At 40.5% G+C, this 15,065-nt stretch overlaps 1 protein-coding gene across 1 annotated transcript in view; it reads right to left on the bottom strand.

Annotated features, from left to right (window-relative positions):
* The window catches only part of LOC142748288 (C-type lectin-like), a 34,000-nt gene extending 20,026 nt beyond the window's left edge, over positions 1-13,974 (bottom strand). The window contains exons 1-7 of the mRNA XM_075855387.1: positions 13,810-13,974; positions 9,281-9,331; positions 8,516-8,623; positions 7,423-7,464; positions 5,486-5,533; positions 5,005-5,046; positions 4,346-4,497 (exon numbers count right to left, since the gene is read on the bottom strand). Of these exons, the coding sequence (XP_075711502.1) occupies positions 4,346-4,497; positions 5,005-5,046; positions 5,486-5,533; positions 7,423-7,464; positions 8,516-8,623; positions 9,281-9,331; positions 13,810-13,861 (495 nt within the window). The 5' untranslated portion in view covers positions 13,862-13,974. The remainder of the gene's footprint in view (positions 1-4,345; positions 4,498-5,004; positions 5,047-5,485; positions 5,534-7,422; positions 7,465-8,515; positions 8,624-9,280; positions 9,332-13,809) is intronic.
* Positions 13,975-15,065: the final 1,091 nt, after the last annotated feature.

Raw genomic sequence — 15,065 nt, 5'->3', positions numbered from 1 at the left:
GCCATTGTATATTCTGGCCAATAATGTGGATAAAGAACTTTGAAAACAATGCACGCTATATGAAAATGACTTATAAAGAGTCAAAGGGGTGGTGCCGCTGCGCTGAAGAGTCATGCTGGCCGGTCCCCCTCCTGGCTTGATTGATGTCTCACGGACCATCGGAGGCTCATGCACCGGTTTCTGTCAAAGCTGGCTTGTGATGGCTTTCTTAGCATCCTCTTGTATTCTGCCTAAATGGCTTTATGGCCACCGGCTGCCTCTTATGGACAGGTTTAATAAGTCGGTAGGGGTACAAAAAAAAGCCCAAGAGGGTTGCTACACTCATAAACTATGGAATTACTGCTCATCTTTGTTATTGCATTAATTCACCAGTCAAATACTTATAAATGTATTTACTGGAACTGAACCGCTTTTATTTTCCTGAATTAGTGATTACCCATTTACTGCCAAACTCCACCATAAGATATTTTTGGCAATTTTTCGTCTGGGGAAACAAGGCAAGACCCCTTAAGAATATTGTTTTTTAGGACACAGGAATTATTTTTTTAATTTTTTCATTGTTGCATTCTAAGAGCCATGACTTTTTTATTTTTCCGTTAACGGAGGATGGATTGTTTTTTGCAAGACAGGTTTATATTTTTACCATTTTGAGTCTTTTTGATCGCTTTTTCTTCTTTTTTTGTGAGACAGATTAAACAAAGAACAGCAATTCTGTCATTGTTTTTTATCTATTATTTTAAAGCGTTCAAGTTAAACGGGTTAAGTAACATGATAATGTTATAGGTCAATAGTTCAGGTTGTTATAGATGCGGCGATACCGAAACCTTTTTCTATAATGAAAATGTTTTACCCATTCACGACATTCGCTGTATATATACAGCAGGGGTCATGTGGGGGAGTATGGAGCAGGCTCGCAGGCTGAGCTCTCTCCATAAGTTCAGCGTGTCGGCTGTTTGAAAGAGCCAACACCTCAATGTAACGAGTGGTATCCCGCTATTTTAACTCCATAGATACCGCGTTCAAAAGCGAACTCAGCAATCTAAGCCGTTAGCTACAGGGGGTGACTCTTGTGACATTGCATCTGCCTCCCACGACTGCGTCGACATGTTGATGGTTATCATGGCAGCCTGGGGCCTAATGAAGGCCTCCAGGTCTGTCACCTATGTACTCCTGCCAGAGGCAGGGCTTAATAGGAGTATGTCAGTATCAATATATACTGCAATACATTAGTGTCACAGTATATTGTGCAAGCAATGCAATGATCCCTGTGGGGACTAATAAAAAAATGCAAATACTGTTAAATAATAAATTAAAAAATATATTTAAAGTTAAAATGAAAAAACCTTTTCTCATTTTCCCCCAAAAGGAATGTAAAAATTAAAAAATTAACATAACTGTATTGCTGCATTTGTAAAAGTCCAAACTATTACAATATAACATCAATTAATCCCGAATAGTGATCGCCGTAAAAAAAAAAATTAAACCGTCAGAATCGCTGTGTTTTGGTCACTTCATCACTCACAGAAAATGGATTAAAAAGTGATCAAAAAGTCTCATGTACCCCAAAATTGTAGCAATAGAAACTACATCTTGACCGCAAAAAATAAGTTCTCAAACCACTCAATCGACAGAAAAATAAAAAGTTATCGCTCTCGGAATATGACAAAATAAACTTTCGTTTTTTCCGAAAAGTAGTCAAGTATAAAAAAACTAAATAAATTTGGTATCGCCGTAATCACATTGACCCGCAGAATAAAGTTAACATTTTGTTTTTTTCCGCACAGTAAAAACATAACCTAAAAAACAATAGCAGAATCATTGTGTTTTTCCCATTTCATCCCACAAATAATTTTTTTCCAGTTTCACAGTACATTATATGGTATAATAAATGGTGCTGTGGAAAACAACAAAAAAACAATCCCTCATATGTCTATATTAATGGAAAAATAAAAACTTGTGGTGTTAAAAGGAACAAAGATTTATTTTTTATTTAGTATTTTTATTAATATACAGTGAAGAAAATAAGTATTTGATCCCTTGCTGATTTTGTAAGTTTGCCCACTGTCAAAGACATGAACAGTCTAGAATTTTTAGGCTAGGTTAATTTTACCAGTGAGAGATAGATTATATAAAAAAAAAAAAAGAAAATCACATTGTCACAATTATATATATTTATTTGCATTGTGCACAGAGAAATAAGTATTTGATCCCCTACCAACCATTAAGAGTTCAGCCTCCTCCAGACCAGTTACACGCTCCAAATCAACTTGGTGCCTGCATTAAAGACAGCTGTCTTACATGGTCACCTGTATAAAAGACTCCTGTCCACAGACTCAATTAATCAGTCTGACTCTAACCTCTACAACATGGGCAAGACCAAAGAGCTTTCTAAGGATGTCAGGGACAAGATCATAGACCTGCACAAGGCTGGAATGGGCTACAAAACCATAAGTAAGACGCTGGGTGAGAAGGAGACAACTGTTGGTGCAATAGTAAGAAAATGGAAGACATACAAAATGACTGTCAATCGACATCGATCTGGGGCTCCATGCAAAATCTCACCTCGTGGGGTATCCTTGATTCTGAGGAAGGTGAGAGCTCAGCCGAAAACTACACGGGGGGACTTGTTAATGATCTCAAGGCAGCTGGGACCACAGTCACCAAGAAAACCATTGGTAACACATTACGCCATAATGGATTAAAATCCTGCAGTGCCCGCAAGGTCCCCCTGCTCAAGAAGGCACATGTACAGGCCCGTCTGAAGTTTGCAAATGAACATCTGGATGATTCTGAGAGTGATTGGGAGAAGGTGCTGTGATCAGATGAGACTAAAATTGAGCTCTTTGGCATTAACTCAACTCGCCGTGTTTGGAGGAAGAGAAATGCTGCCTATGACCCAAAGAACACCGTCCCCACTGTCAAGCATGGAGATGGAAACATTATGTTTTGGGGGTGTTTCTCTGCTAAGGGCACAGGACTACTTCACCGCATCAATGGGAGAATGGATGGAGCCATGTACCGTCAAATCCTGAGTGACAACCTCCTTCCCTCGACAATGACCCGAAACATACAGCCAAGGCAACAAAGGAGTGGCTCAAAAAGAAGCACATTAAGGTCATGGAGTGGCCTAGCCAGTCTCCAGACCTTAATCCCATCGAAAACTTATGGAGGGAGCTGAAGATCCGAGTTGCCAAGCGACAGCCTCGAAATCTTAATGATTTACAGATGATCTGCAAAGAGGAGTGGGCCAAAATTCCATCTAACATGTGTGCAAACCTCATCATCAACTACAAAAAATGTCTGACTGCTGTGCTTGCCAACAAGGGTTTTGCCACCAAGTATTCAGTCTTGTTTGCCAAAGGGATCAAATACTTATTTCTCTGTGCACGATGCAAATAAATATATATAATCTTGACAATGTGATTTTCTTATTTTTTTTTAATATATATATAATCTATCTCTCACTGGTAAAATTAACCTAGCCTAAAAATTCTAGACTGTTCATGTCTTTGACAGTGGGCAAACTTACAAAATCAGCAAGGGATCAAATACTTATTCCTTCACTGTAGTTAAACATTTTATTCAACTTTTTGAAGCTGTCGTTTAATCACTGGCCTTATTTCTTTATTGCAGTGTATTATGCCCGTCATTGTAATACTGACAGGCATTCTATTAGGCCCTGCCCGTGTGCTAAGATGGTAGCCCTGGGGTCATAGCAACCCAATGGCACCCCGCATGTGCATCACGGGTGTTCGATGGGCTGACAGAATAAGCCCACCTCCTTTTGTCTAACCACTTATGGTTGCCGCGGTGCCTATTACCTTGTGGCTAAAGGGTTATACAACCAGGATCGAATGTTGTCTCCGATGCCAGCCATTAGAGAAATATAATACAGCCGGCATCCAAAAGTGGTTGCGCAGGCACAGCTCCTGTGCCATCACTATGATGTACATTTATGTCATTTTGCGGGAACTGTACAGTTCCCATGAGGTAAATGTACCACTATACCAAAGTAATTAAACATGCTCATACTTGTATCGTATTACGCTCCATACAATCTGAGAAGCGTATAGAAATATATGTGACCCTACTGGACCCCCTCAGACATCAGGGTTTCGGCAACCTCTGCACCCCCTATAGTTATAGTATAGGTAGGATATAGTCCATTATTCCATGGTCCTAGACTAAGGTTACCTTATATATGGAAAAAAAAACAAAAAACATCTCATCACTATAGATGCAACGGAAGCAAACAATTTTGTGAAAGACAACAATATGTTTGGGGCACAAGGTCACCAGAAGAGGTGGTCGTATAAGTAAGAAGGGATTGGTTTTCAGGACTTACCATTTCAAGACTGTCTTTTATTGTAATGAGGATCGCATTATGCTCAGAACATATCTCGCTGCTCTTTTCCCATGTCTCAGTACTTGTTGAAAAATAGTAACAATGGGAATTCATGAGTTTCCATCCAGGAGAACAAGTTGTGCAGGAGCTGCCTGTGATGTCCACCATGGAAGAGAAAAAGATGCATTGGAAATGTACGGAAACTGGAAATTAGGAAAAGCTAAGGCATTATGGACAACTCTAACCAAACAGATAATGGAGGCACAAAACAAGTGCTGAGCTTGGATTATATGTGGCCCAAACCATTTTAAGGGGTTTTCCCTTCTATTTATTATCTCACCGAGACACGTCAGAAGGTGCCACGGGTGGAGGTACTGGAGCTGGAGTGATGGCCACAAATATGCAGTATACCCTAAAACCTGCACTGATTTTTTTTTCCCCACATGTGAATGGGGTTTTGTACAACCCCATTCACTAACATTGTATTGTACTGTGTTACAACTTTCGGTGCACAAAAACCACCAACATGTGAGGGTGGCCCTCGTGTCACCACAGAATGGTGACCTTACACAAGGTCAAAAAGGCCTTTTCTTACAGCTGAAGCAGAGGTATTCCAATTGCTTAGAGCAGCAGTGATGTATATCTTGTGTTAACATTACCTTTGTCTTTTAACTTTGACAGATCGCCCATGATGTTGGAAACTGAGAAAAGAAATCAGAAAATGTAAGTGTATACAAATGCTGAAAACCAGAAACAACTATGATATGTAAAGACTACACCTTAAAGATGAAAATCAGAGGAATAAATTGAAACGCCTGGGCCTCAGTACAAAATTTGTAAAAAGGTCTCCCACCTACAATATGCCATTTATAATACTGGTGCCTTTTAGCCCACTCGGGCACCAGGGCCAGGGTACAACTGCTACCGTTGCACCCCTGTAGCAGGCCTTAGTGTTCATGTAAAATACTTGCCAATCCTCCTGATTTTGTTGGCACAATCCTGCGAACCACATTGGAAAAAAAGGCAGGGTTTATGCAAAGAATTGTTCATGGGCATTTTGGCGGTACACAGGTGGACGGGACGGAGTTTAAAATATCCTAATTTTAGGCATTTAGATATTGGTAAGTATGATGTAATTACCTGATTTCCAGAGCCCCGTGATGTCATTTTTTAAAACTGGATCTGAAACTGGAAAAGAGGAACAATGAAGAGAGACTGTCAGTTTTTGCCCTTGTACTCTATGATAGAAGGCACAATATCCATGCAGGCACATTGTGGGAGATTTATTAAATCGGGTGTAATTAGATTGCTTCTTCTGTTTTCTAAAAAAAACTGAGAGCTGGAATCTCATTAATTTCTATAGACAACGACTCCATTTTTACTTATCAGTAGTTTTGGTGGCAATATACTGTGCACCCTTTAAATTGTTAGCTTATGTGGGCAGGGCTTTCTCTACTATTGTATGTAAATTTTACACTTGTTTTTTTACATCATTGTAAAGTGCTCGGTGCTACAGTACACTATATCGCCAAAAGTATTGTGGATATCCCTCCTAACAGAGGCGTAACTTGAAGTCCCTCGGCCCCAATGAAAAATCTATACCAGTGCCCCCACTTACCATATATCATTTATAATACTGGTGTCTTCCTATGCGGCTAAAGGGCTTTTGGGCCCCCTCAGGCTCCGGATGCAACTGCTACCTCTGCACCCCCTATAGCTACGCCCCTGCCTCCTGATTATTTAGTTCAGGTGTTTTAGCAACACCACTTGCAAACAGGTGCATTAAAAATCAAGCACACAGCCATGCAATCTCCCTGGACAAACTTTAGTAGAAGTATGGATGACACTGAAGAGCTCAGTTTCTTTAGACGTGGCACTGTCATAGGATGCCACCTTTGACACAAGTCAGTTTGTGAAAGTTCTGATCTGCCTTAGATTCCCTGTAAGTGCTATTATTGTGAAGTGGAATCATCTGAAGTACCAACAGCTCAGCCACAAAGCGGTAGACCACGCAAACTCACAGAACGGGACTGCCGAGTGCTGAAGTGCGTGACACGTAAAAACAGCCCATGCTCTGTTGTTAGAAGAAGTATAAGAAGTGGATAGCACGTGAACAGCAACATTTTAAATAACGTGCTGCACGCCTCCTTGCGGACTTGGTCCGTCTCATCCACATATATATCTAATGTACTGTAGAAGCAAAAAATGGAGCTGCACTTACTTGCTCAATGAAAAAGTGCATTTATTGCAGACACACAGTGTTTCAGCTTTAATACAGCCTTTCTCTGCCAATGGACTCTGGAGCATTGGAAACATGTTTTCTGGAGTAATGAATCAGGGGTTTGGCGAGGAATCTGTGTTTGGCGGATGCCAGGAGAACGCTACCTACCAGAATGCATAGTGCCTACTGCAAAGTACTCCAACTTTGTGGGAACAGTTTGGGGAAGACCCTTTCCTCCTCCAGCATGACTGTGTCCCAGTGCACAAAGCAAGGTCCAAAGAGAACTAATGTGGCTGCCCAGAGACCTGACCTCAACACCATCCAACACTTTCAGGATGTCTGACCCCCCCCCCCCCCCCCCAGGTTCTGAGGATAGCCCATAGAGATAACAACTGTGGTTATTTTGGATGCCCTGACAACAGTTATATAATTTGTGCAATACTAAGGGTAGATGGGGGGTACCATTTACTGTATTATACAATTGTACAAGCCATACTCATTTTATTGTGGTAGCCATTTTGGTAAAACAGGGAGTTCAGCCATGTTGGTTTTCACGTTTACCCTAATGCCCCTCCCACTTAGTTCTCTCATTTTTAACCCCCAGGATAGTTGAGAATGCCCACTCCCTTCCATTCTATACCCCTTTCATTTTTACTTTCCATGATGTAGGTATATTGAGTGTTGGGGCCTCCCTCTAAGATGTTTCCATCCTGTTTGGACGGTTCTGGTTTGTTTTGGAATGTTTTTACCTTTTTATGAATATTTGTTAATACTTAGATTGAAATGATACTATGAAATATTACAATATAACATGATGTTCAACCACATAATAGTTTATCAGTCTTTAGGTAGTTACCATTATATTTTAGAACTGAGAGTTCATTGTTCAAAGTTGAATCTGGAAATGGAAGAAAAGGCATAAATTCCTGTCGACTGATGTGCAGACACATGATAATAAAATACAAAGCTTAAAACATGAGGGAGAAATAGTCAGGGGAATCCGAGAACTAGGATGCAGGTGCCTCCATTACTTTAGGTGCCACACACTGCCCCCTTGTAGATAGTGCCCCCTGTAGATTGTGCCTTACAGCCCCCCTGTAGATTTTTTCATACAGCCCCCCTGTAGATAGTGCCATACAGCCCCCTGTAGATGGTGCCATTTAGCCCCCTTGTAGATAGTGCCATACAGCCACCCGGTAGATTATGACATACAGCCCCCCTTTAGATTGTGCCATACAGTGCCCCCTGTAGATTCTACCATACAGCCCCTTTGTAGACAGTGCTATACAGTCCCCCGCATAGATAGTGTCACGACCCCCATTGTAGATAGTGCCACTCAGCCCCCTGTAGGTAGTACCCCAACATCCCCCTTGTAGATAGTGCCCCCACCTCCCCTTTGTAGATAGTGTCCCCCACCTCTCCCTTGTAGACAGTGCTCCCCACCACCCCCTTGTAGATAGTGCCATACAGCCCCCCACCTCCCTCCTGTAGGCAGTGCCCCCCAAACAAATAAATCTAAATAATTGTACTCACCTAGGCCCCGTTCCCGTGACGAACAGAGCTGCTTCACAACGCCAATGGGATCCTTGCGTAGGCGTGATCCAGTGACGTCATCATGCAAATGTGGCCAAGTAAATGGCAGAGCATGGAGATACCTCCCTGCTCTGCCATAGTGTCCAACAGTATCTGCGTCATAAGGACACAGTTAATATTGAATGTGGCGTTGCTACCACTGTAGAAGCCACCGAGTATGGGGGGGCCGTGCCTGCAGGCAGAACGGGCCCCCTCATGCTGTGGGCCCTGTAGCAGCCGCTATGGCTGCTATGGCGGTAGTTATGCCACTGCCAGAAGCCCCAACAAACTAGACATCAAACTCTTTAGCACCAAAAGTGTTTGTCCCACCAATGGTATGTACACCCCTATCATATATCTTCACTTTTAATACTTACAATGTCCGAACAGAATTCCAGTGAGGATGCCCAAAAGGATGAATATGATGCCCAGGGTAACTACTATGGCTAGTGCCATCCAGCCATGGCTTTTCCTTGTATGTCCTCCTGTTTAAAAAAAATGAAAAGAAACAGTATTCAAAACAAAATTACAAGAATCAAATGTAAATCTATGAAGTTACTCTAATTGTACAACCTTATTGGCCCTCATTTACTAAGGCTGTGTTCACATCACCGTCTGTGTGCCGTTGAGGCGTTTCGTCAGCAGACACATGGAGGCATTCCTCCTATAGTATATCAAATATATGCACATATATATATATATATATATATATATATATATATATATATATATATATATATATATATATATATATATATACACAGTATATCACACCCTCAGTATTAGAGATATTCCTCTCTGAATCATTTTATTAAGAGCGGACTATTTCTAATACTGAGTGTGTGATGTACTATAGGAGGAATGCCTCCATGTGGCTGCTGATTCTGAGAGGAATGACTCTCCCTAACACTGAGTGTGTAACATACCATGGGAGGAATGCCTCCATGTGTTTGTTGATTTTCAGATGAATTTTTTTACAGGCCGTTCATACGGCCGGCTTAAACAACAGCCCTGTGAACAGCCCCATAGAAATACATGCAGCACTGTGATGGCCATTAAAAAAAACGGGCGTCAACTATTTCAACACTTGTCTGAATAAGGCATAAATCTGTATAGAAAAGTATCTTTTGGTTTGTTCTCACCTGTGTGGCTAAAAAATGTTTCATTGAGGTTAGATGAAGATAAGTCCATATCTAGGGGAAATGAAAAGAAGACATAGGTTCAAGTCATAGTTATATAAATGTAGCAGTGCTAAAATGTCACTTTCCTCCTAGTTCAGATTATTTGATAGTGATAATTAAGATTATTTGTGAAAATCATACATAATGAATTGCAACATCCTGTTAAATTGTACCAAATAACAAATTCTGTGCGCGCCTATACAAATTATATTTTTCTATATACTTGGGAACTTAGGTACAGGAGATAAGTACAAATTTACAGGGGAAACCAGTCAAAATGAGCATCTGATATGTCATAGATACATGCAAGAAGATCACATTGGCCAAGTCTGTCAACACGACCTACAGCAGCTTTCACAAGGCTGTTACATGGCCACATTTAGTACAGTTATACTACTTATTGTATTACAGCCTTTGAAAACCGGGCTACCACTTATTTATGAGATTAAAAAACTCTACCGAGTGCTCAAACCCTTTAGCCCAGTTCAGAGGAATTGTTGCTATGAGGTAATTGATCCAGGGAATTAATCTGAACAAATGTATAGTTGAAAACAAGTTATTTTTTCTATACCAAGGGCAAAGATAGCTCACTGAGGGGGTTATGCTTCTCCCCGACTAGATCAACATTTAAAGAGGTTGTCTCAACAGAGACAACCCCATGCAGACAGGTTCCCGCCGCAGCTGATTTTGCCAGGGGAAGTTGCCAGGGAGATGTAGGATTACATGCCAGGCCTTCTTACACAGCGTCTCCACGTTCTTTGAGCACCACCAAGAATTTGGGATGTTCCAAGCTTACAGACTCCACAGATGTAATTGTCTGAGATGTCTTCACGATGCCAGAAGATCACTTTGTGTTCTATTTCCCCTTTAATGATTAAAACAGGTTGAAATTGAAGGATCTTGATATTTTTCAACTTCAATAACCACGATGATATACTTAAAAGCAGAATCGGCTATTGACTTTGAGATTGACTTGACATGGTGATAGATGAGAATAATGTAAGAAGTTACTTTATCTTCTCCTACAGTAATGTGAAATTCCTCATCAATCTTACAAATTGTCATAGCTGCCGCTCCCTGCCATCCTTTACTTACCAGCTCTCAGTGGCTTCTAGTTCCTAGCTGGCGCGGCTCTACTGCTTCGGCCTCTGTTGGTCCTAGTGCAGCGCGCTGGCCCTTGCTTTCTTAAACGTTTAGCGCGCCAAAATTAAATACCCAGCTTTCACTAGTTATTTAAGGTCCTTTTTTCCACCCAGAGCAATTTGGTTCTATTTAATGTTCCTAAGTTTTCTTAGTATACCTCTGCTATTTCATTCTTGGATTCCCGTGTATTGACCTTAGCTTGTGTCTTTGAACATCCTTGACTGACGCCTGCCCTGACCTTTTGCTACATTACCCGTAACAAACCTCTGCCGTCTGTCTTGACCATTTGCTACGTTACCTGTGATGAACCCCTGCCAACCGTCTTGACCATTTGCTACACCTGACTACGCTATTAGACACTACACCTGTTACGTCGGCCGTCACCAAGGGAGACTATTCTGGGGGTAGCGCCTGGGATTCCCCTGTAGCAAAGTCCAGATCCCTGTACAGGGGTTAAGGGTTGAAGACCAGGGGTCCACTTAGACTCCACTCCCTGGTCTAGCCCTGCTTCAATTCCCTTGTTGACTAGGTGGGTTTACCCCACCCTCTGCTGGCCCCGTGTCAGAAAATCCCATGGGCTCTGTGACACAAGTATTACTTTTTTCTTTTATATTCTTGGTTTACTTTTACATCCACTATTCTAGTTTAACCAGTTAGCATTATGTTCTGGAATATGGGACATGACGACAGAAAATGTTTTGAAGGAACCTTGAGAGTAGCAGATGCATCATTATAAGTTGTCAAGCAATATATCTAAGACATTTAGTGGTCTTAAGGTCTGTCTCAGGGGTGAGGGGCCTTTACATAACTAAAAATAACATACTAAGCAAAAATAGGATATCACTTTCAAAAGGCGGAGTGACTTAGATGTCACATGAAGGCGGAAGTTCATTGAGCTGCTCAGAAGCAGTGATGATAAGAGCATTGTGGAAATGATAGGAAGGAAAGAGAAGGGATAAAATGAAGGAAGAACAAGGTTATAATAGGAGGCACATGTCTTGTACTTCTACAGAGTTTCTATTTCTATACGGTTGACTGCTGGACCTTTGACCCTAAAGCAGGGGAAGTATTGACATCTATTGATGGATTTAGTTGAATTCTGGTTTCTGGCTTTGAAAACGTAATGATTGCATTTGAGCACATAGAGGTTTAAGCTATGAACTATATTAAGGCACATCAATATAATTACCACCCCCCCCCCCAATCTGCCCCAAAAACCATAGGCCTTGTCTACACATGTGTGTAACCAATGACTTACATATGAATTCTTGACTCCATTGGCTATTGGAATAAACTCTTTGAGTTACATGTTATCTTCTATATGACAACTCACTAATGGTTGTAGTATATGAGCCTGAGAGACGAGCCTGTTACAGAGACTGGTCATGCCAATGCTATGGGACTAAGAACCATGCTAAACCACGTCTCCTCTACACATGAATTCATGTTGCTGTGGTCAGACACTTTTAAGGCCTGGGATTTTCCCTCATGTCTTTGTCCCATGACCAGGAGGTGTGAGGTCGAAGTGTGTTTGGGGAAAGGGGCATAGTCCATTTTGAGGCTCCTTGGCCCACTTTTTAGGTTTACATAGCAGAACAATAACTGCTAATTTGCCAGGTGCCACTTACTTATCATGGATCACCTGCCATATGATGCCTTATAGCCCTCGACAATTACGCCAATTTGTCATAGGAAACCATTGTGCAATCCCTTACCTGCAATCTAACTGCAACAACTTTTTATAGTCTCCGAAAACTCTTTAAGATGATGACAGACAGAAAAAAAGGAATACAACTATAAAGTGACCTAGGTTAGAAGAAAAATGTGATTGAGTGATCATGATAAGGAAGGAAGGAAGGAGATACATGGTTAGGGGTTAGATCAGGAAGTTCAATTGAACCTACAGCATTGACATTCATGCCGTAGATGGAATTGAATAGGTTAATATTGTCAGGCCATGATGAAAATGATCAGTAAAAGAATTAAAGAGCTCTTTTCATTGAACGAAAGAAAACTCCCAGTTAAAAATAGGAAAAAGTAATACACATCAGAAAATAACAGAATATTTCTTTGGATGAACACATAATAGCAGATAAATTACAATATATTAGAGGTTTCCAAAGGTTATCTGCAATTGCAAAAATAAAAGGGTTTAGTCCCACATCCAAGTTTGAGTCACCCTTTTCAGTGTAGTTTTTCCCTTCTTTCTTATGTAATTGATGCTCTATTCGGGGTTTCACCCATTTTCCCCGGATTCTTTGATCTGCCCAGTTATGCAGAGATAAGGGGGATTGTATTTCTGGATAAAATAGAGAACTTTGTAGTCCAGGACTCTTGGAAAACTGGGTGTCAACAACTGCAAGAACTATATCGGTAGTGACTATATTGGTAGCTACATTTGTAGTCCCTTGAGACAAGTTGAATGCATCAGATATACAAATGAACACAATTGATCAAATTCCAGTGTTCTCTACTGAAGTCTTGAACTATTTGTTGTCTTTGTTACTGTGGTCAAAAGCAAGCACCCAATTCAAAATGGCATCATGCACATCCAACACTTTTGAGCTTGGAGAACCTTCGGAACCCCCAACCGTGTGTGTAACCTGGTAATGGTAACTGATGGGAAATTATCTCTCAAGAATCAGATATCTGATGAGTAGAACATATCATTATTGCGGCATAGTAAATAAAGACTGGTGGGGGACTACAAAATATCAGTGGGGTATTTAAAAGATAAGAATTTGATCTTTTTATAGACATATACAGCAAATATACCACCAAAAGGTCAGAATGATCCATTCAGAGACTGACCATGATAAGCTGAACTAAGCAGACCAACTAAATTTAGAATGTATGGCACAGTATTGTATCACCACATGACATGTGGAAGCCTATAAATAAGAGTTTAGTTACATATATTAGAATTGCAGATAGTTGTAATGCCAGTACAGCAGGTTACTTGCTGAAAATTGGATGACAGCCTGTGCCATTTTCAACACTATGTTGAAGTCATAGAACTCAATTTAAGTACCGACAAATTTGTTTCAATCTTGTGGACCTCATCAGCAAGGATCTCGTAAGCCATGTAAAAGTCAAACATTGTTGCTGGTTCCCTCTAAGTAGTCTCAGTATTCTATTGATAGTATTCCCACAGTTGACCAAGTCCTTGCTCTGCACTGATGAGTTATAAAAGACTGAAACAGACCATTCCACAAACCCCAAAAGTCCAAGAATGTAATAAATGCCATTCTCCAGTGATTAACTCCTATTTATACCCGTGACACAATATCTATCCATGGTTCCCACTATTACAATCATTTACATTATGTATATATTTTTTTAGTTACCTGTGTTGGATTCATCCAATGATCGCTCATAAAAATTCTTCATTTTTTCCATTGACAGCACGCTATGTCTTCTCTGTCTCTTATTGTCTTCTGTATGAAGGATTATGCTCACCTCTGTATCACATATCCTATCTCTTGTCCATTTGCTTCCTCATACTTCCTGTGAATAATATAACATCAGAAAAACTGTAGAAAGCATAAAGGAAGCTGATGGAAAATGTTGATTCAGCTAAATTCTCTGGACAAACATAGGGCTTGGACTAGTAAGTTATAGTCTAATATTTTATAACACGCTAGGGGGGGATGCATAGGATGAACATTTATAGGCGTAGCAGGACGACAGGGCATTTTTAAGTCATATGTTTATGTAATTCTTAGAGAATTTTAACAGATTCACTTCCTTTATTGGAAAGTTTAAAGGTTATGACCAGCTTCGCAACAATTTTATTTTTATATAGTTCCAATGCTTCGAAAATGAAGCAACTTTGTAAATACTCTTAATTAAAAATCTATCATTTTGTATCTACAGTAACTAATCAGACCGATATATGTTTCCATGGTAACAGACTACAAATGAACCCTATGTAGTCTGATCCTCCATACTATGTTTATTCATCTGTCCTCCACTCTTTGCTAACTTACCAAAACTACGTTAGTAAAAATTAGGGGACAGATAAAAAGGAGTATAACTGCAGGATCAGACTAATATATGTCATCTGCAATTCAACGGAAACCATGAAGCAGTGCCGGATGTGTCGTGTTGACCGTTTGACAGAATCTGCGACAGAGGCTTGGAGCCTCTGATGCAGATGCGAACAGAGCCTTAGCTGCATGGTAGTTAAGCTGAAAAGGAAGTCTGAAACAAGCCTTCTGACTCGTGAGCGACTCAGGCTGCAAATCTGTCCTTCCTTCATACTTTATACTGCAGCTCTGCTTGTTCAGATGTTTAAAAGTACTATCCCAACACAATCTCACTAGGAAGCCGTTTATACTGAGCCAATAATCTCAGTGATTGAACAAATATCTCATGAAGGTATGGTAACTGTTTTTACAATTTTGTCAGGTAGTTCTTATACATTGAACTTGATAATAAAACAGTATGCAGTAAGTGCCTAAGTGACTGCAGCAGACAGAAATTCAGAATTAACTTTATAGCTGTACTGGGGATTTGAACTCTGTATCAGAAAATTGGAGCTCCGACTGCCATAAAGCTATAGTAACCAATGAATCAGCACAGGATGCCAGAGGCGTAGCTA

This window comes from Rhinoderma darwinii, chromosome 3 (genome assembly GCF_050947455.1).
Source record: "Rhinoderma darwinii isolate aRhiDar2 chromosome 3, aRhiDar2.hap1, whole genome shotgun sequence".
Lineage (NCBI taxonomy): Eukaryota > Metazoa > Chordata > Amphibia > Anura > Rhinodermatidae > Rhinoderma > Rhinoderma darwinii.
Note: the sequence above shows the minus strand (reverse complement) of the source record. Positions and strands in the feature narration are given on the sequence as shown.